This window comes from Pseudophryne corroboree, chromosome 1 (assembly GCF_028390025.1).
Source record: "Pseudophryne corroboree isolate aPseCor3 chromosome 1, aPseCor3.hap2, whole genome shotgun sequence".
NCBI lineage: Eukaryota > Metazoa > Chordata > Amphibia > Anura > Myobatrachidae > Pseudophryne > Pseudophryne corroboree.
Window position 1 is genome coordinate 158,354,647 of NC_086444.1, and position 26,192 is coordinate 158,380,838.

At 46.2% G+C, this 26,192-nt stretch overlaps 1 protein-coding gene and 1 pseudogene across 5 annotated transcripts in view; both read left to right on the forward strand.

Moving 5' to 3' along the window:
- Positions 1-26,192, forward strand: part of POC5 (POC5 centriolar protein) — a 303,404-nt gene that overhangs the window by 141,904 nt on the left and 135,308 nt on the right. For 4 of the 5 annotated variants that reach the window (XM_063963750.1, XM_063963756.1, XM_063963744.1 and 1 more), the window contains exon 6: positions 17,478-17,654. The exons of the other annotated variant lie outside the window; for it this stretch is intronic. In XM_063963750.1, coding sequence (XP_063819820.1) covers positions 17,478-17,654 — 177 coding nt within the window. The remainder of the gene's footprint in view (positions 1-17,477; positions 17,655-26,192) is intronic. 5 annotated transcript variants of the gene reach the window in all.
- On the forward strand, positions 13,090-13,208 carry LOC134942553 (5S ribosomal RNA; annotated as a pseudogene).

The window sequence follows — 26,192 nt, forward strand, 5'->3', positions numbered from 1 at the left end:
CTTGCCGCCCACCCGCAGGCACCTCTCTCCCTGCAGCGCCTCTCCCCGCTGCCCCAGGCATGTCCCCCCGCAGCCAGCTTCTCCCGCTGATCTCTGCTCACCCCCGCCGCCATCTGCACCCCTTGCCGCTGCTGTCAGCGCATCTGCAGCGGCAGGACAGGACCCTGTGTACGGCCAAATCCAACAGTCAGATTTGGCCGTCCATTGAATAGGAATTGTCGGATCCATTCCGACAACTGCATGTCGGAATGGATCCGACTCTTATTGAATATACCCCTAAGTCTCTATCTACCTTTGAGTATGAATAGTTAAAGTGCCTGATGCATATGAGTCTGATAACTATTGCTGTGGGTTTTCTTTTGCTGTGCAACTGAATACGTTTAAAACTCCTATATAAGGTAATGCAGTAATATGTTTCTCCTACATACTTATAATGTATTTGTAGTTGATTATGTGCTCATATTGCTTATTATACTAATGTATAACTTGTGACTGCTGACTTTACTATAATAAACCATCAGTTTTTCTGTGTATTCCGATCCTCAGTGCTGGTGCAAAGCAGGGTAGGGTCAGATTGTATGTCACTTTAACAAATTTTAAAGTGATTACAGTCACAAATTGTGTATTAACACTAGAGATGAGCGCCTGAAATTTTTCGGGTTTTGTGTTTTGGTTTTGGGTTCGGTTCCGCGGCCGTGTTTTGGGTTCGAACGCGTTTTGGCAAAACCTCACCGAATTATTTTTGTCGGATTCGGGTGTGTTTTGGATTCGGGTGTTTTTTTCCAAAAACACTAAAAAACAGCTTAAATCATAGAATTTGGGGGTCATTTTGATCCCAAAGTATTATTAACCTCAAAAACCATAATTTACACTCATTTTCAGTCTATTCTGAATACCTCACACCTCACAATATTATTTTTAGTCCTAAAATTTGCACCGAGGTCGCTGTGTGAGTAAGATAAGCGACCCTAGTGGCCGACACAAACACCGGGCCCATCTAGGAGTGGCACTGCAGTGTCACGCAGGATGTCCCTTCCAAAAAACCCTCCCCAAACAGCACATGACGCAAAGAAAAAAAGAGGCGCAATGAGGTAGCTGTGTGAGTAAGATTAGCGACCCTAGTGGCCGACACAAACACCGGGCCCATCTAGGAGTGGCACTGCAGTGTCACGCAGGATGGCCCTTCCAAAAAACCCTCCCCAAACAGCACATGACGCAAAGAAAAAAAGAGGCGCAATGAGGTAGCTGACTGTGTGAGTAAGATTAGCGACCCTAGTGGCCGACACAAACACCGGGCACATCTAGGAGTGTCACTGCAGTGTCACGCAGGATGTCCCTTCCAAAAAACCCTCCCCAAACAGCACATGACGCAAAGAAAAAAAGAGGCGCAATGAGGTAGCTGTGTGAGTAAGATTAGCGACCCTAGTGGCCGACACAAACACCGGGCCCATCTAGGAGTGGCACTGCAGTGTCACGCAGGATGTCCCTTCCAAAAAACCCTCCCCAATCAGCACATGATGCAAAGAAAAAGAAAAGAAAAAAGAGGTGCAAGATGGAATTATCCTTGGGCCCTCCCACCCACCCTTATGTTGTATAAACAAAACAGGACATGCACACTTTAACCAACCCATCATTTCAGTGACAGGGTCTGCCACACGACTGTGACTGATATGACGGGTTGGTTTGGACCCCCCCAAAAAAAGAAGCAATTAATCTCTCCTTGCACAAACTGGCTCTACAGAGGCAAGATGTCCACCTCATCTTCACCCTCCGATATATCACCGTGTACATCCCCCTCCTCACAGATTATCAATTCGTCCCCACTGGAATCCACCATCTCAGCTCCCTGTGTACTTTGTGGAGGCAATTGCTGCTGGTCAATGTCTCCGCGGAGGAATTGATTATAATTCATTTTAATGAACATCATCTTCTCCACATTTTCTGGATGTAACCTCGTACGCCGATTGCTGACAAGGTGAGCGGCGGCACTAAACACTCTTTCGGAGTACACACTTGTGGGAGGGCAACTTAGGTAGAATAAAGCCAGTTTGTGCAAGGGCCTCCAAATTGCCTCTTTTTCCTGCCAGTATAAGTACGGACTGTGTGACGTGCCTACTTGGATGCGGTCACTCATATAATCCTCCACCATTCTATCAATGTTGAGAGAATCATATGCAGTGACAGTAGACGACATGTCCGTAATCGTTGTCAGGTCCTTCAGTCCGGACCAGATGTCAGCATCAGCAGTCGCTCCAGACTGCCCTGCATCACCGCCAGCGGGTGGGCTCGGAATTCTGAGCCTTTTCCTCGCACCCCCAGTTGCGGGAGAATGTGAAGGAGGAGATGTTGACAGGTCGCGTTCCGCTTGACTTGACAATTTTGTCACCAGCAGGTCTTTCAACCCCAGCAGACCTGTGTCTGCCGGAAAGAGAGATCCAAGGTAGGCTTTAAATCTAGGATCGAGCACGGTGGCCAAAATGTAGTGCTCTGATTTCAACAGATTGACCACCCGTGAATCCTTGTTAAGCGAATTAAGGGCTGCATCCACAAGTCCCACATGCCTAGCGGAATCGCTCCGTGTTAGCTCCTTCTTCAATGCCTCCAGCTTCTTCTGCAAAAGCCTGATGAGGGGAATGACCTGACTCAGGCTGGCAGGGTCTGAACTGACTTCACGTGTGGCAAGTTCAAAGGGCATCAGAACCTTGCACAACGTTGAAATCATTCTCCACTGCACTTGAGACAGGTGCATTCCATCTTCTATATCGTGCTCAATTGTATAGGCTTGAATGGCCTTTTGCTGCTCCTCCAACCTCTGAAGCATATAGAGGGTTGAATTCCACCTCGTTACCACTTCTTGCTTCAGATGATGGCAGGGCAGGTTCAGTAGTTTTTGGTGGTGCTCCAGTCTTCTGTACGTGGTGCCTGTACGCCGAAAGTGTCCCGCAATTTTTCTGGCCACCGACAGCATCTCTTGCACGCCCCTGTCGTTTTTTAAAAAATTCTGCACCACCAAATTCAAGGTATGTGCAAAACATGGGACGTGCTGGAATTTGCCCATATTTAATGCACACACAATATTGCTGGCGTTGTCCGATGCCACAAATCCACAGGAGAGTCCAATTGGGGTAAGCCATTCCGCGATGATCTTCCTCAGTTGCCGTAAGAGGTTTTCAGCTGTGTGCGTATTCTGGAAAGCGGTGATACAAAGCGTAGCCTGCCTAGGAAAGAGTTGGCGTTTGCGAGATGCTGCTACTGGTGCCGCCGCTGCTGTTCTTGCGGCGGGAGTCCATACATCTACCCAGTGGGCTGTCACAGTCATATAGTCCTGACCCTGCCCTGCTCCACTTGTCCACATGTCCGTGGTTAAGTGGACATTGGGTACAACTGCATTTTTTAGGAGACTGGTGAGTCTTTTTCTGACGTCCGTGTACATTCTCGGTATCGCCTGCCTAGAGAAGTGGAACCTAGATGGTATTTGGTAACGGGGGCACACTGCCTCAATAAATTGTCTAGTTCCCTGTGAACTAACGGCGGATACCGGACGCACGTCTAACACCAACATAGTTGTCAAGGACTCAGTTATCCGCTTTGCAGTAGGATGACTGCTGTGATATTTCATCTTCCTCGCAAAGGACTGTTGAACAGTCAATTGCTTACTGGAAGTAGTACAAGTGGGCTTACGACTTCCCCTCTGGGATGACCATCGACTCCCAGCGGCAACAACAGCAGCGCCAGCAGCAGTAGGCGTTACACGCAAGGATGCATCGGAGGAATCCCAGGCAGGAGAGGACTCGTCAGACTTGCCAGTGACATGGCCTGCAGGACTATTGGCATTCCTGGGGAAGGAGGAAATTGACACTGAGGGAGTTGGTGGGGTGGTTTGCGTGAGCTTGGTTACAAGAGGAAGGGATTTACTGGTCAGTGGACTGCTTCCGCTGTCACCCAAAGTTTTTGAACTTGTCACTGACTTATTATGAATGCGCTGCAGGTGACGTATAAGGGAGGATGTTCCGAGGTGGTTAACGTCCTTACCCCTACTTATTACAGCTTGACAAAGGGAACACACGGCTTGACACCTGTTGTCCGCATTTCTGGTGAAATACCTCCACACCGAAGAGCTGATTTTTTTGGTATTTTCACCTGGCATGTCAACGGCCATATTCCTCCCACGGACAACAGGTGTCTCCCCGGGTGCCTGACTTAAACAAACCACCTCACCATCAGAATCCTTCTGGTCAATTTCCTCCCCAGCGCCAGCAACACCCATATCCTCCTCATCCTGGTGTACTTCAACACTGACATCTTCAATCTGACTATCAGGAACTGGACTGCGGGTGCTCCTTCCAGCACTTGCAGGGGGCATGCAAATAGTGGAAGGCGCATGCTCTTCACGTCCAGTGTTGGGAAGGTCAGGCATCGCAACCGACACAATTGGACTCTCCTTGTGGATTTGGGATTTCAAAGAACGCACAGTTCTTTGCGGTGCTTTTGCCAGCTTGAGTCTTTTCAGTTTTCTAGCGAGAGGCTGAGTGCTTCCATCCTCATGTGAAGCTGAACCACTAGCCATGAACATAGGCCAGGGCCTCAGCCGTTCCTTGCCACTCCGTGTGGTAAATGGCATATTGGCAAGTTTACGCTTCTCCTCCGACAATTTTATTTTAGGTTTTGGAGTCCTTTTTTTTCTGATATTTGGTGTTTTGGATTTGACATGCTCTGTACTATGACATTGGGCATCGGCCTTGGCAGACGACGTTGCTGGCATTTCATCGTCTCGGCCATGACTAGTGGCAGCAGCTTCAGCACGAGGTGGAAGTGGATCTTGATCTTTCCCTAATTTTGGAACCTCAACTTTTTTGTTCTCCATATTTTATAGGCAGAACTAAAAGGCACCTCAGGTAAACAATGGAGATGGATGGATTGGATACTAGTATACAATTATGGACGGACTGCCACGGTTAGGTGGTATAAAAAAACCACGGTTAGGTGGTATATATTGTAATACAATTATGGATGGACGGACTGCCTGCCGAGTGCCGACACAGAGGTAGCCACAGCCGTGAACTACCGCACTGTACACTGGTTGATAAAGAGATAGTAGTATACTCGTAACAACTAGTATGACTGACTATGACGGTATAAAGAATGAAAAAAAAACCACGGTTAGGTGGTATATATTGTAATACAATTATGGATGGACGGACTGCCTGCCGAGTTCCGACACAGAGGTAGCCACAGCCGTGAACTACCGCACTGTACACTGGTTGATAAAGAGATAGTAGTATACTCGTAACAACTAGTATGACTGACTATGACGGTATAAAGAATGAAAAAAAAACCACGGTTAGGTGGTATATATTATAATACAATTATGGATGGACGGACTGCCTGCCGACTGCCGACACAGAGGTAGCCACAGCCGTGAACTACCGCACTGTACACTGGTTGATAAAGAGATAGTAGTATACTCGTAACAACTAGTATGACTGACTATGACGGTATAAAGAATGAAAAAAAAACCACGGTTAGGTGGTATATATTGTAATACAATTATGGATGGACGGACTGCCTGCCGAGTTCCGACACAGAGGTAGCCACAGCCGTGAACTACCGCACTGTACACTGGTTGATAAAGAGATAGTAGTATACTCGTAACAACTAGTATGACTGACTATGGGGTATATTTACTAAGATTCGTAATTTCCGAAAATAGGTCAAAGTTCAATCACGAATGACATCGGCAGTGTAAAACTGCAACTTTTTGAATTGATTACGACTAATTTACTAAGCTGTCGTATTCGTATTTTTCTTTGCTTCCGATGTCGATGTCATTCGTGTTTTTTTACCTAATTTGACGGCAGTGATTAGCAAAACACTGCCGTTTTTTTTTACAATCAATCTCGGCCGGATCTGTGTGATCCGTGCTGGGGTTCGTATTTTTTTTTTTTTTTAAATTAAACAAAGTAAAATCCTAAAAAAAATTGCGTGGGGTCCCCCCTCCTAAGCATAACCAGCCTCGGGCTCTTTGAGCCGATCCTGGTTGCAGAAATATGGGAAAAAAAATGACAGGGGTTCCCCCATATTTAAGCAACCAGCATCGGGCTCTGCGCCTGGTCCTGGTCCCAAAAATACGGGGGACAAAAAGAGTAGGGGTCCCCCGTATTTTTAAAACCAGCACCGGGCTCCACTAGCTGGACAGATAATGCCACAGCCGGGGGTCACTTTTATACAGCGCCCTGCGGCCGTGGCATCAAAAATCCAACTAGTCACCCCTGGCCGGGGTACCCTGGGGGAGTGGGGACCCCTTCAATCAAGGGGTCCCCCCCCCCAGCCACCCAAGGGCCAGGGGTGAAGCCCGAGGCTGTCCCCCCCCATCCAATGGGCTGCGGATGGGAGGGCTGATAGCCTTTGTTGTAAAATAAAAGATATTGTTTTTAGTAGCAGTACTACAAGTCCCAGCAAGCCTCCCCCGCATGCTTGTACTTGGAGAACCACAAGTACCAGCATGCGGCGGAAAAACGGGCCCGCTGGTACCTGTAGTACTACCACTAAAAAAATACCCAAAAAAACACAAGACACACACACCGTGAAAGTATAATTTTATTACATACATACACACATACATACATACATACTTACCTTATGTTCCCACGCAGGTCGGTCCTCTTCTCCAGTAGAATCCAAGGGGTACCTGTTGAAGAAATTCTACTCACCAGATCCAGTGGTCCAGGCTCCTCGGCAAATCCAGGGTTAATCCACGTACTTGAATAAAACAAAAAAACGGTTGCCCGACCACGAACTGAAAGGTGACCCATGTTTGCACATGGGTCACCTTTCCACGAATGCCAGAAACCCACTTTGCCTTCTGGCTAAGTGGGTTTCTTCAGCCAATCAGGGAGCGCCACGTTGTAGCACCCTCCTGATCAGCTGTGTGCTCCTGTCCTCACTGACAGGCGGCACACGGCAGTGTTACAATGTAGCGCCTATGCGCTACATTGTAACCAATGATGGGAACTTTCTGCTCAGCGGTGACGTCACTTTAGGTCAACCGCAGGGCAGAAAGTTCCCAGCATTGGTTACAATGTAGCGCATAGGCGCTACATTGTAACACTGCCGTGTGCCGCCTGTCAGTGAGGACAGGAGCACACAGCTGATCAGGAGAGTGCTACAACGTGGCACTCCCTGATTGGCTGAAGAAACCCACTTAGCCAGAAGGCAAAGTGGGTTTCTGGCATTCGTGGAAAGGTGACCCATGTGCAAACATGGGTCCCCTTTCAGTTCGTGGTCGGGCAACCGTTTTTTTGTTTTATTCAAGTACGTGGATTATCCCTGGATTTGCCGAGGAGCCTGGACCACTGGATCTGGTGAGTAGAATTTCTTCAACAGGTACCCCTTGGATTCTACTGGAGAAGAGGACCGACCTGCGTGGGAACATAAGGTAAGTATGTATGTATGTATGTGTGTATGTATGTAATAAAATTATACTTTCACGGTGTGTGTGTCTTGTTTTTTTGGGGTATTTTTTTAGTGGTAGTACTACAGGTACCAGCGGGCCCGTTTTTCCGCCGCATGCTGGTACTTGTGGTTCTCCAAGTACAAGCATGCGGGGGAGGCTTGCTGGGACTTGTAGTACTGCTACTAAAAACAATATCTTTTATTTTACAACAAAGGCTATCAGCCCTCCCATCCGCAGCCCATTGGATGGGGGGGGACAGCCTCGGGCTTCACCCCTGGCCCTTGGGTGGCTGGGGGGGGGGGACCCCTTGATTGAAGGGGTCCCCACTCCCCCAGGGTACCCCGGCCAGGGGTGACTAGTTGGATTTTTGATGCCACGGCCGCAGGGCGCTGTATAAAAGTGACCCCCGGCTGTGGCATTATCTGTCCAGCTAGTGGAGCCCGGTGCTGGTTTTAAAAATACGGTGGACCCCTACTCTTTTTGTCCCCCGTATTTTTGGGACCAGGACCAGGCGCAGAGCCCGATGCTGGTTGCTTAAATATGGGGGAACCCCTGTCATTTTTTTTCCCATATTTCTGCAACCAGGATCGGCTCAAAGAGCCCGAGGCTGGTTATGCTTAGGAGGGGGGACCCCACGCAATTTTTTTTGGCAAAAAAAAGCACTTTCCAACCCCTTCCCACTGATATACATGCACGGATCTCATGGATCCCTGCATGCATCTCAAATCACGAATAAAAAAAGCAGGTCTGTTTTTTTTTAGGACTTTTTTACGAATTGTAATTTTTCACGGCAGTGTTTTGGGTTTTTTTGCTTTGCACTTCTTAGTAAATGACCGAGATTCATACTTAAACAGGCGTAATTTGACCGATGGTGTATTCATTCGTAATTTTTTACCTGAACTAGAAAAAAATTACGAATGCCCTCATCACTGCCGTGATTAGTGTTTAGTAAATGACCGAGATTGACCGAGATGACACTTTGATGAAAAAACGGCATCTCGGTCAAAATCGGGAGCTTAGTAAATATACCCCTATGACGGTATAAAGAATGAAAAAAAAACCACGGTTAGGTGGTATATATTATAATACAATTATGGATGGACGGACTGCCTGCCGACTGCCGACACAGAGGTAGCCACAGCCGTGAACTACCGCACTGTACACTGGTTGATAAAGAGATAGTAGTATACTCGTAACAACTAGTATGACTGACTATGACGGTATAAAGAATGAAAAAAAAACCACGGTTAGGTGGTATATATTATAATAATACAATTATGGATGGACGGACTGCCTGCCGAGTTCCGACACAGAGGTAGCCACAGCCGTGAACTACCGCACTGTACACTGGTTGATAAAGAGATAGTAGTATACTCGTAACAACTAGTATGACACTATGACGGTATAAAGAATGAAAAAAAAACCACGGTTAGGTGGTATATATTATAATAATACAATTATGGATGGACGGACTGCCTGCCGAGTTCCGACACAGAGGTAGCCACAGCCGTGAACTACCGCACTGTACACTGGTTGATAAAGAGATAGTAGTATACTCGTAACAACTAGTATGACTGACTATGACGGTATAAAGAATGAAAAAAAAACCACGGTTAGGTGGTATATATTGTAATACAATTATGGATGGACGGACTGCCTGCCGAGTTCCGACACAGAGGTAGCCACAGCCGTGAACTACCGCACTGTACACTGGTTGATAAAGAGATAGTAGTATACTCGTAACAACTAGTATGACTGACTATGACGGTATAAAGAATGAAAAAAAAACCACGGTTAGGTGGTATATATTATAATAATACAATTATGGATGGACGGACTGCCTGCCGACTGCCGACACAGAGGTAGCCACAGCCGTGAACTACCGCACTGTACACTGGTTGATAAAGAGATAGTAGTATACTCGTAACAACTAGTATGACACTATGACGGTATAAAGAATGAAAAAAAAACCACGGTTAGGTGGTATATATTATAATAATACAATTATGGATGGACGGACTGCCTGCCGAGTTCCGACACAGAGGTAGCCACAGCCGTGAACTACCGCACTGTACACTGGTTGATAAAGAGATAGTAGTATACTCGTAACAACTAGTATGACTGACTATGACGGTATAAAGAATGAAAAAAAAACCACGGTTAGGTGGTATATATTGTAATACAATTATGGATGGACGGACTGCCTGCCGAGTTCCGACACAGAGGTAGCCACAGCCGTGAACTACCGCACTGTACACTGGTTGATAAAGAGATAGTAGTATACTCGTAACAACTAGTATGACTGACTATGACGGTATAAAGAATGAAAAAAAAACCACGGTTAGGTGGTATATATTGTAATACAATTATGGATGGACGGACTGCCTGCCGAGTTCCGACACAGAGGTAGCCACAGCCGTGAACTACCGCACTGTACACTGGTTGATAAAGAGATAGTAGTATACTCGTAACAACTAGTATGACTGACTATGACGGTATAAAGAATGAAAAAAAAACCACGGTTAGGTGGTATATATTATAATACAATTATGGATGGACGGACTGCCTGCCGACTGCCGACACAGAGGTAGCCACAGCCGTGAACTACCGCACTGTACACTGGTTGATAAAGAGATAGTAGTATACTCGTAACAACTAGTATGACACTATGACGGTATAAAGAATGAAAAAAAAACCACGGTTAGGTGGTATATATTATAATACAATTATGGATGGACGGACTGCCTGCCGACTGCCGACACAGAGGTAGCCACAGCCGTGAACTACCGCACTGTACACTGGTTGATAAAGAGATAGTAGTATACTCGTAACAACTAGTATGACACTATGACGGTATAAAGAATGAAAAAAAAACCACGGTTAGGTGGTATATATTATAATACAATTATGGATGGACGGACTGCCTGCCGAGTGCCGACACAGAGGTAGCCACAGCCGTGAACTACCGCACTGTACACTGGTTGATAAAGAGATAGTAGTATACTCGTAACAACTAGTATGACTGACTATGACGGTATAAAGAATGAAAAAAAAACCACGGTTAGGTGGTATATATTATAATACAATTATGGATGGACGGACTGCCTGCCGACTGCCGACACAGAGGTAGCCACAGCCGTGAACTACCGCACTGTACACTGGTTGATAAAGAGATAGTAGTATACTCGTAACAACTAGTATGACACTATGACGGTATAAAGAATGAAAAAAAAACCACGGTTAGGTGGTATATATTATAATACAATTATGGATGGACGGACTGCCTGCCGACTGCCGACACAGAGGTAGCCACAGCCGTGAACTACCGCACTGTACACTGGTTGATAAAGAGATAGTAGTATACTCGTAACAACTAGTATGACTATGACGACGGTATAAAGAAAGAAAAAAAAATACCACGGTTAGGTGGTATATAATTATACAATTATGGATGGACGGACTGCCTGCCGAGTGCCGACTGCCGACACAGAGGTAGCCACAGCCGTGAACTACCGCACTGTACTGTGTCTGCTGCTAATATAGACTGGTTGATAAAGAGATAGTATACAACAATATACTACTATACTGGTGGTCAGGCACTGGTCACCACTAGTCACACTGGCAGTGGCACTCCTGCAGCAAAAGTGTGCACTGTTTAATTTTAAATTAATATAATATTATGTACTCCTGGCTCCTGCTATAACAACCTGCAGTGCTCCCCAGTCTCCCCCACAATTATTATAAGCTTTTATACATTGATGTGCAGCACACTGGGCTGAGCTGAGTGCACACAGACTGAGTCACACTGTGTGACTGCTGTGTATCGTTTTTTTCAGGCAGAGAACGGATATAGCAGAGAACGGATATATTAAATAAAAGTTAACTTAACAACAACTGCACTGGTCACTGTGGTAAACTCTGTCTGCACAATCTCTCTCTCTCTCTCTCTCTTCTAATCTATTCTAATGGAGAGGACGCCAGCCACGTCCTCTCCCTATCAATCTCAATGCACGTGTGAAAATGGCGGCGACGCGCGGCTCCTTATATAGAATCCGAGTCTCGCGAGAATCCGACAGCGTCATGATGACGTTCGGGCGCGCTCGGGTTAACCGAGCAAGGCGGGAAGATCCGAGTCGCTCGGACCCGTGAAAAAAAAAGTGAAGTTCGTGCGGGTTCGGATTCAAAGAAACCGAACCCGCTCATCTCTAATTAACACTGTAAAGATGTGTGATTTATTTATCATGTCTAAGAGCGGCAAGGGTGAGGAAAATACACTTTCCACAGCAGCACCAACACTTATTTCATGTTGTCTTGCAGAGATAGGTTAACCTATCAGGACTGGTTCAATGGGATTATGTGCAAAATGGTTTAGTTGTCTCCAAAGCTTCTTAAGTAACCGAGGCAGGCACAGGTTCTGGTGAACTTTCATGGGCTATTTTACACAGACATAATCCATTGTAGCTGAGCAATTAATGCCAGCTCCTATACCAGCGATAGGTTATCCTATTAACCCTTACATGCAGCTTTCATTCTGAAGTGATCCACCTAGGGAATGGCAGCCTCTTAACAAAGGCAGGCTGAAAGGCCGGTTGTAAGTAAATCTCATAGTCACGATACAACATCTTCACAGTCTACACATGTTTAATTGAGGACTCATTGCACTTCGGAAGGTCTCAGCTCAGTGGACATACCTGAGCTAATTAGTGCTAGGTAAGTCATTCTTTCCTCAGAAGCAGCAGAGCCTGTGTTAGAAACTAAGGCAGGTGTGTTTAAATGTCCCAAAACAACTGATGGAAATTATGTTGGGTTACGCCCAATAGAAAGTTAGAATTTCAGGAAATGGAATTCCAATTATCCTCGTCCAGCTGGGGACTGTTTAAAAAAAATAAGGGTGGCTCCCAAAGTAGATTCGCAGATCTTAGATTGCTGCGAAAATCTACATTATTTTTGTTTTTAACATAAATGATGTCACGGATAGTAGACTCGATGGTTTTCTAAAGAACATTTTTTCTTTTTGTCTGGGACAGTCATTAGACAGCTTTGGCTTCAGCTCAGATAGCGTAAGCAGTGGCAGCCTGGGTTGATGTATTGAAAGGGGATCTTTCAATGGCATCTAGAAAGCAAAAATTCCATAATGCATATCAAACAGGCAGCGATAAGCGGACCTGGATATGGGTACAACTGCCTCTCAGACAGCATCTGCAGTAGCAGCAGCTCGCAGAGCAGGTTGGCTATGTACATGGTAAGCTGACTCAGAATACAGGAAGGTTCTGGAGTCTTATCTTTGTTACTGGAAATATTCTTTTTGATAAAGAATTAACAGTATTTGGAATCAGATTCAGAAGTTTCTTTTCACACAAAAATTCAAGTCTAATTTCCAGCTTTCCGGTCCTTTCGGAATCAAGGAAAGGGATAGGGCAAAAGGCAAACAGTCCAATCCAACAAGTCTGGTAGTACTAAAAGGTATTGGGCTACCAGAGGAATGGTTTTCAAATCTGAAGATAAGCCCTCAGCCTGATGGTGAGGACCTCCACCTTGGGCGACTCAGGGTGGGAGGCTGTATCTTCAGTTTTCACAGAGCTGGCAGCAGTCTACTACAGATGTCTGGGTGCAAAAAAGCGGTATCTCACGGTATGATCTACAGCCACACCACACTGGACATGCCCAATCTTATCTGATCTTGGAAGCTAAGCAGTGTTGGTCCTGGTTAGTACTTGGATGGTAATCCTCCTGGTAATACCAAGTGCTGTAGGTGTTTTCAAGTAACGCCCTCAATAAAAATTGTACCAGCCCGTCATCGGTGAAAACGAAGAATGGGGCTTTCCAAGAGGCAGTTCAGGTGCTTCAGTCAGGAGTGATAATTCAGTTCCTCCTGCACATTAAATACAAGGTTTTATTCCAACCTGTTTCTAGTCCAGAAGCCAAATTGGTCATTCTGGCCCATACTCAATCTTAAAGCACTGAACGAGTACTTTTGGGTGCCTCTGGTTTCATATGGAGACTTTTCGTTCAATTATTTCTACCGTAGAGCAGGAGGTTTAGGACATTCCGGAATATTCAGGATGCCTATCCACATGTTCCTATAGCACTGTTCCATCAGCATTATGTTAGGTTGCTATCCTCCAGCCTGAATTTCAGGACCTACCATTGGGTTGACCACAGCTCCCAGAGTATTCACCAAAATTATGGTATTGATGGCATCTTATCTCTGTTAGTAGGAGATAAGTATTTTATAAAAACCCATACCTCGATGACTTAATAATCCTGGCACAGTCTCAGGAATTGTTCACTGTCATCTGTAACGGACAACAGCTTGTTACAGAGATATGGTTAAATCATAAATTGGGCAAAGTCGTCTCTGGTTCCGTTACATCGGATGACTCACTTGGGGCTGTGTTGGAATTGGGTATTCAGAGAGTAATTTACCTCTGAACAAAATATCCAAAATTCACTTAAGGATTCAGGAATGTCTACACAGTCAAACGGTATCCATTTATGCAGTAATGCGTGTGATGGGTTTAATGGTGTAGACATTGGACATGATGGAGTATACTTAGTTCCATTAGATACTGTACATCTGCAATGTCTGATCATTTCCAAGTATAAATGTTTTTCATCAGACAATAAAAGCGCAGATTATGGTCTTTCTCTGGAAATTTAGAAGGTCAAAAGCTTGATGGTTATTGGACATCCTATCCTGGACAAAGGAAAGCTCCTTTGAATATTAGATGGCTGCTCTGACAATGGATGCCAGCCTGTGGGGCTGGGGTGTAGTGTCAGGAAGGAGTTGCTTCCAGGGGCAGTGGACCAAGGAAGAAATGTTGCCTGCCAATAAATATATTGGAACCTAGGGCCATATATATGGCATTTATTCAGGCAAAGAATCCAGATCAAATTTGCTCGGACATGCACTGGCAGTGGCGTACTTCAACCATCAGGGAGGATCTCGCAGCCAAAACATAATGAAGAAGGTAAGTCACACTTTAAGGTGGACAGAACTTCATTATCCAGCCTTGTCCGCAGTGCTCATTCCGGCAGTCCTAAACTGGGAAGCAGATTTTCTTAGTCAACTTGCCATTCAGGTAAACGTATGGACTTACACCCCAAAGTCTTAAAAAACTCTGGTAGATAATGAGGGTTACCGGAGACATCTCATGTCATCCTGTCAGAACAACAAAGGTTTCGCATACGGGTCAAGAACAAATCCCAGAGCGATCTTGTGGATGACTTGTCAACTTTCGTCTGGTTCATGTGTTTCCACCAATCACCTTGTGATACAGGGTGATACGAAAGGTAAGACAAGGAAGGGTACTGTGATACTAATAGCTCTGGCTTGGCCCAGAAGACATTGGTACACAGATCTGCAGAGGATGTCTATGGATTCTCCATTTCTACTCCTTCAACGGCCAGATCTACCGTCTCAGGGTCCTGGTTATCACAAACTTCTGGATGAACTGTCTTTGACAAAGTGATTCTCGTGACTTCCATCCTGAAGGCAAGAGGACTCTCACAACAGGTAATTCTAATTATGCTCAGAGCAAGGAAAATTTCCACAGCTCGCATTTCTCATCAAATATGGCAGACCTATATTCTATGGTGCATGGATCAAAAATTTGACACTTGGTTTTTCAGAGTTTCCAGAGTCTTAGCATTCCTTCAGGCAAGAATGCAAAAAGGTTTACGGCTGACTTCCTTGAGAGTACAAGTGTCAGCATTGACTGTATGGTTCCAAAAAGAAAATTGGTAACCTGCAGGATGTGCACACTTTTTTCCAAAGAATGCTGCACATTCAACCTCCTTTGGTTCTTCCTACAGTGCCTTGGGATTTAAGTTAGTCCTAAAGGCCCTTCAGGTTGTCCCATCTGAACCACTTGAAAGAGTGAATCTTAAATGGTTGACAGCTCAAGTTATCTTTCTACTGACTTGTGCTTCAGTTAGAAGAATTTCAGATTTAGGGGCATTGTTATGTCATCCTCCTTTTCTGAATTTTTTATCCAGATACAGCAGTTCTACGAACCAAATCTGGGTATCTTCCTAAGGTGGTTTCTAAATTCCATCTTAACGAAGAAATTGTAGTCTCTGTCTTCTAGGGGCCGGACTTTGCTGCGGGAGATGCATCGTTGGACGTAGTCCGTGCCTTAAGAATCTACGTGGATCATACCAGTGCCATCAGAAAGACAGATACTCTCTTCATTCTTTATGAAATTCACAAGAGAGGATGGCAGACTCTGGGGAAGTAGCTTCAGATGAAAATTTCAGAAGCATATTCTCAAGCTGATCTCCCTGTTTCCGGCTAATGTCTCTGCTCATTCTACTTGTAAGGTAGGCCATTATGGGCAGCACAATGTGCTGTTTCAGCAGAATAGAAATGTTAGGTAGACACATGGTCTCCATTTACACATTCATTAGACATTATGCCTTGATACCTTTGCCTCTCAGGACGCTGAATTCGGGCGAAGGATTCTCCTGTCCAATCAGGAGCGTCCCCACAACTAAAATGCTTTGGGACTTCCCAGTGTTTCCTGTGGACCCTGCAGGAGAAATATACGTTATGATAAGAACTTAACGTTGATAACAGTATTTCTCCTAAGTCCACGAGTTCCACCCTGACGCACCTGATTTGAGGATTCTTTTACTCACTAACCTCTTCCCTCTTGTACGGAAGGGTGTGCATGTGTGTTCTTCTCGCCTGATTAGGGCTCTTCATGTTGCTCCTTCCTTGAGCTTTGGAAAACAACTGATTTGTCTGAGTCAGGAGGCGGTAATATATGGACGGGCCTGTTGCATGCTGGGAGGCTGAAAAGCTTTGACCGTTTTGTGCAAATCCGCTGTCGCTCCACCATATCCCAATGTATCCTGTAGAACCTGTGGACTTAGGAGAAATACTGGTATCAACGGTAAGTTCTTTCCATAATGTATATTTTTTATCATGTCTGTCATTTATACCCCTTTCAGACATAGTGAGAGTCCCTGTTTTTTACCAGGTTTTGGCCAAACTACCTCCCCTGCTATTAAGAGAGACTGCCAGCTGACACCCTGGGACGTGTGCCGTCTGAGGTGTGCTTCCAGCTTCCCTCACCCAGTGTGCGTGTGTGTGTATATGAGGGTGACGTGAGTGTGTATGACATGTATGTTTGTTTATGAGGGTGATGAGAGCAGCCTGGAAGCCCAGGCTTGTAAAATGCCTGAAATGTCTGAAAGGGGTTGACCTGGGAATTTCCTTGGTCTTGTGTGTAGTGTAAAGGGGGATCTTGAGCAAAAATCAGGGTTCTTACTGAGGTGAAAACCCTGTGTCTGCATAGGGGAAATTTCCAGGTCATATGTCTAAAAGTGGTTGTGTGTAATGGCTTCCATTCCTCTGATGTGGTTCACAATGATCTTCCATTCACATTCTGTGTTCAATTAGAAGTGCGCTATGAGAGGTATAAAGGTGCACTTAGGTATCTTGTTGTGATGTAGTAGGAATAGGGATTACAGTATCTTTAGCAGATTTGCCAGATCTTCGATTAAACCTTTGTAGGCCTGTTGTACGCATGGGTCACTCTTCATTTTGTCATAATGTGTGATCCAACACGCGACGTACAGGAGAAGCTCTGGATCTTGTTATATTAGCCCCACCCAGTCTGTAGGAACAATACAAAGTTGTGCTGCATATACTGTAAGGTTGAAGAAAGTGATCAGGATGCCAGATATCAAGCACTTAATCTCATAGCTGTTCCATAACAGGCTCTTTTTATTTTTATAACAGTTGAGATACACCACATTTTGGGTCGGATGATTGACCTATCTATCAGCATTCCCCTTTCACTGGCACATTTATAAAATAAAGTGATTAACACCGTTGCAGTGTGTGCATATGTCAGTCCTGGATTGTCAGCTCATCCTTGTCACCTAGTACTCAGCGTGATCAGCCAACCATAGTTATTGGCTCAGAATAGCCTGCTCTTGTCTGACTGAAGCTGTAATTCCAGTATACATTTGCCCCTGTCTTGTTTTTACAACTTAATTACATATATTTCTTTAGACAAATGTGATGGCTGAATTAAACAAATGGAGGCTGACAATAATTGAGAAGCACAAGTTGGAGATGAAAACACAGAGTGAGAAGCATGCGGAGCACATTATACATTTCAGCAACCAGATAGACAACCTTCAGGGCTTACTACAGACCTATGAGACTTCCATACACAGGAAAGATGAGGTAATGTGTTTCTGCTCACTAATAATATAAATAGATGTTTGCTTTGTCGTTTGAGTTATTTATCATTGCAATAACGGTGATTCCCAACTTTTGGGGGGATTTGATACATTTGCGGTCACAGGTTCCACATTTGTATCATATCAAGGTCCAGACATTGTCTAGTAAACTAGAAAGATGAATAAAAAAAGAGTTTATCTTAAACTAAATTGGATTATAGTTAATTTGTTTCAAATATAATTCTTGTATAGTACCAGTTCATGTCTTCAGTTACCCAGTGGGATCGATTCAGTTGTGTCCTACGCCCCCAGCTAGGCGTCTATCGGAGCTATTCAATTGTTGCTCCGATCAGACGCTCATTACCAGTTAAGGCACCTAATAGCTCTGGGTTTAGCCATGCAAAGCTTCGGGAGCCGGCAGCCCATGTGAAGCCTAAACCAAGCATGGACATGTGCCTAAAAAAGAAAAGAAAAAAGTAATAATAAATACTGCTAGGTTTAACTTTTGGAAATTATTTTTTAATAATGTCAATACAGAAGATACACACATTACCTAGCCCCTTAGCTGGTTTATGCTATAGGAAGTAACAGTGCTGCCGTGCTGTACCTTCAAAAACCAACACAATGGACTTCAGTGACAACTGTTTGTTTCTGATTAACAGATGTTGACCATTAGGAATAATTCCCAGCCATTAGTTTGTTCCTCCACAGCATTCTGTACACCGTCCTGTGTATGGGAATGTATGTCTTCCCCTTTTATCTCTTTCCAAATAATCCATGATGTTATCACTCGCAAGGGTAGGGAGCCTACTCACTGTCCCTGTTTATTAAATCATGTATTAATACTATATGTGTCATTGAAATTTAAGGGCCTGATTCAGAAATGGATGCAGTCCAGACAGCAGCTGCATCTTTGGACGCATGTTGCTGTACACAAAAATGCAAAAGCAGCAGGAGGCGTCTTGAGTAAATAGACACCTTCTGCCTGCTTGTACGAGCTGATGCTGCATCCGATGATGCATCATTGGATCACTTGCTTGAGCATCTGCCATCTGAGTAAACCTCAGGTTATGCAGGAAGGCCAGGCTGTTTACACTGCTGGGGCCAGGAAATCTACATCCAAAGAGGCAGACCCTGCCCTCGCCACTCCCAAAAGATGGGGACTACACACCCCCTGTTTTTGGAAACACTGCCCAGATTTGCTCCACCTCTGCCCCCAAACTGACAGGCTGCGGCTTCGGGGGCACTGCATGCGACAAGCAGTGCACATAACAGATCATGTGTAGGTGCCCCACTCAGAATCAGGCCCTCGGCTAATATTTTTGCATTTAAACCTATACACTTGCCAAATCAGGACAAAATAGGTTCCCTTTTTGTGGCTCACTAATTGGGACTGTCCTACAAAAGTGACAAAGAAAGCATAATGTTTGTATATAAGAAATACAACTAAACAAAATAACACATAATTTAACATTTTCTATGAACGCATAATCGGAGATCTCTATAAACCTTCCACGCCTCACAAGTTGTAAAATAGAGCCAGCAATGAATAACTCTCAGGCACTTAGCCTGGAAGCTGTATCTTAGTGAGGGTAATTCCAGGCATTATCACAGGAAAAAGTTATCGCCGCTGTAAGTAATTGAATAACTCCAGGGCATTTAGCCTGGGAGCTGCAATTTAACTCTACTAATCCCAGGCGTTATCGCAGGAAAGTTACCGCTGCAAGAAGCAATTGAATGACTCCCGTCACTTAACCTGGGAGCTGCAGCTTAACCCATTTTGACCCAGATGAGTAGTTTTCTACCCATTTTTCAAGATTTTTTGAGGGATGGCTAATTTTGACCCAATTAAGAAAAATCCGGTGGAATTTTTTATTTTTCAATAGAATGAAAAACTTATAGAATTGCTGGGTAGAAAACTAAGCGCCTGGGTCGAAATGGGTTAATGAGGCTAATCCCAGGCTTTATTGCGGGAAGTATTTTTCTGCTGCGGGGTACACTGGGCTCCACAAGGATTGGACAATGGGGTGTAGAGTAGGATCTTGATCCGAGGCACCAACAGGCTAAAAGCTTTGACCTTCTTCCAAGAATGCATAGCGCCGTCTCCTATATCACCCCGCCTCCCAGCACAGGAGCTCAGTTTTGTAATTTGGTGCTGCAGTAAGCAGGCACTTAACAGAGGGGCTGCTCCAAGCAGCCCTAAGAAAAGCTTTTTATGAGGTAAAAAGTGAAAACTTCAAAGGCAGCAGCGGTGGTAAATGTCTTGTGACATTCACTGCTGCAGCTCCAGCTCTCCCCAGCGGCGCTGTACACTCCCGAGCCCTGGTTGCCGGGTACCTACAGCGGAGGCTCCGGTTTTCTTCATGTTAGACACACACGGCTGGGGCTCTCCAGGATCACGTGGCCACGCTTCGGGAGGTGGTAAGTGGGTCCCGCTTGCGATCCGGCGCGGTCAGTGGGAGGCGGGCCGCGCGCGCTGGCGGTGGACACTGTGGCAGTACAGGCGACCCCACTAGATCAACAGGGCATGGAGCAGGTCAGGTTTTCTCTCTAAACCAATTCTTATATCGCCCACAGTACCCGGTGGTTTTGCCAGCAGAGGGGATAAGGCTTAGACCTGAAGCCCCTCCCCCAGCCCCAGGGCGCCATTTCTAGCAAGTGTTCCCGCCCTGGAGCTGCATATCTGTCTTTTCCTCACTCCCTGTCAGTGTCTGCTGCGCCATTATCCCTCAGCTCACTGTTCCTGGGACTGCTTGGGCAAATCCTCCTATGTAAAGCCGCCTGGTTGTCAGCGCTGTGCCTTTACATGACACAAGTATTCTACCTGCCTTTTTAGACAGTGATAGATAAGAAAGAGTGCACTTAGTCAGGGTTTTATAGTGCAATTACCCTGTGATATACATCCAGTTCTTACTGTATACTGTTATATCTATTGTTATATAGCTGTGTAAGCTAGTCCAGTGCAGTATTATTATTGTCAGTAATAACCTCTGCATTGTACAAACTGTGGCTTTCTGTGTGTGCATTTGATAGCTGAGTGGTGTCCATTTCGTGTCTTTCACTCAACCTGCTATCCCTATATTCCATAACCTGAAGGGGCTTGGTGTGGCAGGTGTTATCTAATATAGGATTTTCACAAACCTATACTGTATTACGTATTTTTCTCTGTGATTTAGTCACCATATCTCTCCTTTATCTCTGCTAGTGCTGACTACACTGCGCAGGGGTTTCGGTTCAGAGGTACAGTGCTGCTGGTAATTGTACTGTGTTAACCTCATACTGCAAGTTATATCATATCTGCTTCTGAGGGTAACGGTTCTGGGGCTGAACACACTGCCGGTGTTGCTGAAGCCACGGGGCCATATGAGGAGAATATAGCAGCTATGGGCTCTGTTTCTGGGGGCTCCTTGCCCCCCAGTGGGACTGTGGCAACGGAGGCACATACTGACTCACCGTGGGCCGCTTTTTTCCACGCTTCTGCATACGCTAGTTCATAAACTAACTCCCCCTATGGGACCCCCAATGCCGGTACAACCGTATGTGGTCCCTGCAGCTAACCCGCCGTGGGCGGACGATTTTTCTGCTCAATTAAAGAAGTTGAACCAGTCCTTGACTACTAAAAAGTCTGACCAACGTTTGCCTAAGTCCAAGAGGTCCTCTAAGCGAGCGCTTATCTCCTCACAATCCACTGCTGTCACTGACACCTCGTCTGATGAAGACAGCACATATACTGACCCCTCAGGTTCTGACTCGGATACGGCTGATGGGGAGGGTAGTTCACATGTGGATGTTCCTGATCTTTTGGAGGCTATTAAGTTAATTCTGCAGATTACGGATGATCCCGAGCCATCCGTCCCTCCTAAGAAACCAGATAGGTTCAAGTGTCAGAAGGTGGTTAAGCAAGTTTTACCTCACTCTGACCACCTAGTGGATATACATCAGGAACCCTGGGAAAACCCGGTTACGAAGTTCGTGCCTCAAAAGAAGATGCTGGCTCGCTATCCCCTCGCGCCAGAGCTGTCTAAAAATTGGGAAACGCCTCCTCCAGTAGACTGACATGTGGCTAGGATGGTGGTTTCCTCAGCTCTACCTGTCACTACCGTCACGTCTCTAAAAGAGCCTACGGATAAACGTGTGGAGGGTTGTCTGAAAGCGATTTACACCCTCACAGGTGCTGCACAAAGGCCCACTATTGCAGCTACATGGGCTGCAGAGGCTATTGAAGCATGGGCCTTGGAGTTGGAAGCTGAAATCTCTTCTGACCATGCTAGACAATGCTTGTCATATATTGTCACAGCTTCTCGATATATTAAAGAGGCGGCTTCTGATGCCGGTATCCTAGCAGCCAGGGCCTCTACTACGTCAGTCCTGGCTCGCCGGATATTGTGGCTGAGATCCTGGTCTTCTGTGTCGAAGGCTAAAGATACGTCCTTTCACCCCTTTTCGTCCTTCAGGTAAAGCAAAAGGTCAGGTGTACCATAAGCAGGCCCGCACTTCCAAACCTGGTAAGCCGTAGCCCAAAAGAGCCTGGGCTGCCCGTCAGCCAGCTGCCAAGACCGATAAGCCTGCCGCATGACGGGGCGGGCATCCCCCTCGGGGATCCCAGGTTGGGGGACTGGCTTCTAGGGTATACCCAGGAATGGTTGAAGACCACTTCAGATGCCTGGGTACGGGAAGTCGTCACTCGAGGTTACGCCATAGCCTTCAAATACCGACCCCCTCATCGATTTTGCCAGACAGATGTCCCTTTGGACCAGACAAAGGCAAAAACTGTACACTCGGTGGTACAGACCCTCCTGGATACAGGAGTCGTAGTACAGGTGCCTCTTGTTCAGAGGGGCCGGGGGTACTATTCTCCGCTGTTTCTAGTCCCGAAACCGAATGGGTCCTCCCGGCCCCTTCTCAACCTCAAGGCATTGAACAGGTTGGTGAAGGTTTCCAAGTTCCGTATGGAAACCCTTCGCTCTATGGTTCTGACCTTGGAACCTGGGGACTACATGGTCTCCCTGGACATACAGGATGCTTACCTGCATATTCCTATAGCAGTGTCACATCAACAATACCTGAGGTTCGCTATTGGCAACCTACATTACCAGTTTCGGGCGTTACCTTTTGGTTTAACAACGGTTCCGCGAGTCTTCACCAAAGTTATGGCTGTGATGACGGTGGTACTCCGCCGTCAAGGGGTCAGGATACTGCCGTATCTGGACGTCTTGTTAATCCTGGAAAATTCCCCAGATCTTCTCCTGCGTCATCTGGATATGACGGTCCGGTTTCTACAAGCCCACGGGTGGCTCATCAACTGGAAGAAATCCTCCCTGGTCCCTGGTCAGAGCATGGTGCACCTGGGAGCTTTGTTGAACACTCACAACCAGAGGTTGTTCTTGTCTCAGGAGAAAGTCCTAAAGATTCAGGACATGATTCGATGCTTCCTTTCTCGTCCGCAAGTGTCGATACATTCGGCAATGCAGGTGCTGGGCCTAATGGTGTCAGCATTCGACATGGTGGAGTATGCTCAATCCATTCTCGCCCCCTCCAGAGGCTGATTCTAGCCAAGTGGGACAGCCTGCATCACCGGATCAGATCTCAAATGATCTTCTTGACTCCGGAGGTCCGTCTGTCGCTACACTGGTGGCTCTGGGACCAACAATTGTGCAGGGGTCGTCCCTTCTGGATATCCAGCTGGGTCCTGTTGACGACAGATGCCAGTCTAAGAGGTTAGGGTGCGGTGCTGGAGCAACACTCCCTTCAGGGTCGGAGGACCAAGGAGGAATCTCTCCTCTCGATCAACATTCTGGAATTGCGGGCGGTATACAACTAATTGAACCTGGCCCAGCATTTAATTCAGAACCGTTCTGTTCAAGTACAGTCGGACAACGCCACCACAGTGGCTTACATAAATCATCAAGGCGGCACTCGAAGCCGTTTGGCAATGAAGGAAGTCTCACGGAATCTACGTTAGGCGGAACGCCATCTACCGGCCATATCGGCAATATTCATTCCGGGAGTCCTGAATTGGGAAGAGGACTTTCTCAGTCGTCAGGATGTGCATGCCGGCGAGTGGGGCCTCCATCCAGAAGTGTTTCAACTCCTCGTGGAAAAGTGGGGTCTTCCAGACGTGGATCTGATGGCGTCTCGACACAATCACAAGGTTCTGGTCTTCGGAGCAAGGACAAGGGATCCTTAAGCAGCATTCGTGGATGCACTGGCGGTGCCGTGGAGGTTTCGGCTGCCGTATGTGTTTTCTCCGGTGTCACTCCTGCCCAGGGTAATTCGGAAGTTTGCAAGAAAAAGGAAATCTGCTTCTCATAGCTCCAGCGTGGCCCAGACGGCACTGGTTCTCAGACCTGTAGGGCCTATCGTCGGAGCATCCGATTCTACTTCCACACTGCCCAGACCTCCTTGTTCGGGGCCCCTGTGTCTACCATGACCTAGCCCGGCTATCTTTGACGGCGTGGCTCTTGAAGCTTCCGTCTTGAGGGCTAAAGGGTTTTCTGAAGGGGTCATTAAAAATGTTGCAGGCCCGGAAACCGGCTTCTGCTCGGATTTATCATAGGGTCTGGCATTCCTACTTTGTTTGGTGTGCATCTAACCATTATGACGCTTCCAAGTTTAGTACAGCCAAACTTTTGGCTTTTCTGCAGCAAGGCCTAGATTTAGGCCTGCGTCCGGCCTCCCTCAAGGTTCATATTTCTGCCTCGTCGGTGTGGTTTCAGAGAAAAATTGCGACTTTACCTGATGTTCATACTTTCACTCAGGGTGTGTTGCGTATCCAACCTCCCTATGTCCCTCCTGTGGCTCATTGGGACTTGTCGGTGGTTTTGGAGGCGTTGCAGGAGCCTCCATTTGAACCTCCTTGGTTCAGCTGACCTTAAGTGGCTTTCCCTTAAGGTGGTGTTCTTGCTGGCTATTGCCTCTGCTAGAGGAGTGTCGGATCTAGGTGCCTTGTCTTGTAGTTCCCCATATCTGATTTTTCACCGTGACGGGGCAGTTCTTAGGACTCGTCCCGGATATTTACCTAAGGTGGTTTCTTCGTTCCACCTTAATCAGGAGATTGTGGTTCCGGCCTTTGTCTCTCCTGATTTGTCTCCCAAAGAGCGTTCTTTGGATGTGGTACGGGCTCTCCATATCTATGTGAAGAGAACTGCTTCTATTCGAAAATCTGATTCTCTCTTTGTTCTGTTTGGATTTCACAAACGTGGCTGGCCTGCTCACAAGCAAACTCTGGCCAGATGGATTAGAATGGTGATTGCACATGCTTATGTGAAGGCTGGTCTCTCTGCTCCTGATCACATTACGGCCCATTCTACTCGGTCTGTTGGACCTTCTTGGGCGGCCCAACGTGGTGCGACCCTTGATCAATTGTGCAAGGCGGCTACGTGGTCCTTCGGGAACACGTTCATGAGGTTCTGTGCCTCCGATACTGCTGCTTCCCAGGATGCTTCCTTTGGACGCCAGGTTCTTGTGCCCGCTACAGTGCGTCCCCTCCCATAAGGAACTGCTTTAGGACATCCCCATTGTCCAATCCTTGTGGAGCCCAGTGTACCCCGCAGCAGAAAACGAGTTTTATGGTAAGAACTTACCTTTGTTAAAACTCTTTCTGCGAGGTACACTAGGCTCCACAAGGCGCCCACCCTGACGCACTTAGCTTCTTTGGGTTGGTATGGCATTAGCCGCTGACACGTCTCCTGTCGTGAGTATGCGGTATTGTGGCTACTAACCGTTGTCGTCTCTCTTCCTGCTACTGCATTGGGCTGGGTAACTAAAAACTGAGCTCCTGTGCTGGGAGGCGGGGTGATATAGGAGGCGGCGCTATGCATTCTGGGAAGAAGGTCAAAGCTTTTAGCCTGTTGGTGCCTCGGATCAAGATCCTCCTCTACACCCCATTGTCCAATCCTTGTGGAGCCCAGTGTACCTCGCAGAAAGAGTTTTAACAAAGGTAAGTTCTTACCATAAAACTCGTTATTAACTCCCGGACACGTAGCCTGGGTACTGCAGCTTTACTTGGCTAATCTTGGGTATTATTGCTGGAAAAAGTGTCCGTTATGGGAAGTAATTGAACAGAACCCGGCACTGAACCTGGGAGCTACATACCTAAGCATGCGTTGAATCGAACACATAAAGTTCATATTTGTTAAATATTTGTATTCATTTTTATTTTCTGGGAATAATCTTTTTGTTTCTAAATCTAGCAAAACATTTGTTTTCCAGAAGAGAGAGTGTATGTTGTAAATTGGATTAATGATCTTTTATGGGCATTACACTCCTGGCATTTGTATGGATGTTACTTTGATACAAAGCGCCTACATAAATATTGTTGCAGACCAAGTATGCCCCTTCATGGCAACAGTATTCTGATATGGTAGTGTCCTCTTTCATCAGGATAATACGTGCGGCCACACCTGCAAATTGTTCAGGAATGGTTTGAGGAACATAACAAAGAGTTCAAGGTGTTGACTCAATCTGATCTAGCATCTGTAGGAAGATCTGGACAGAGCCGGCCCTAGGCATAGGCAAACTATACAAATGCCTAGGGCATTTG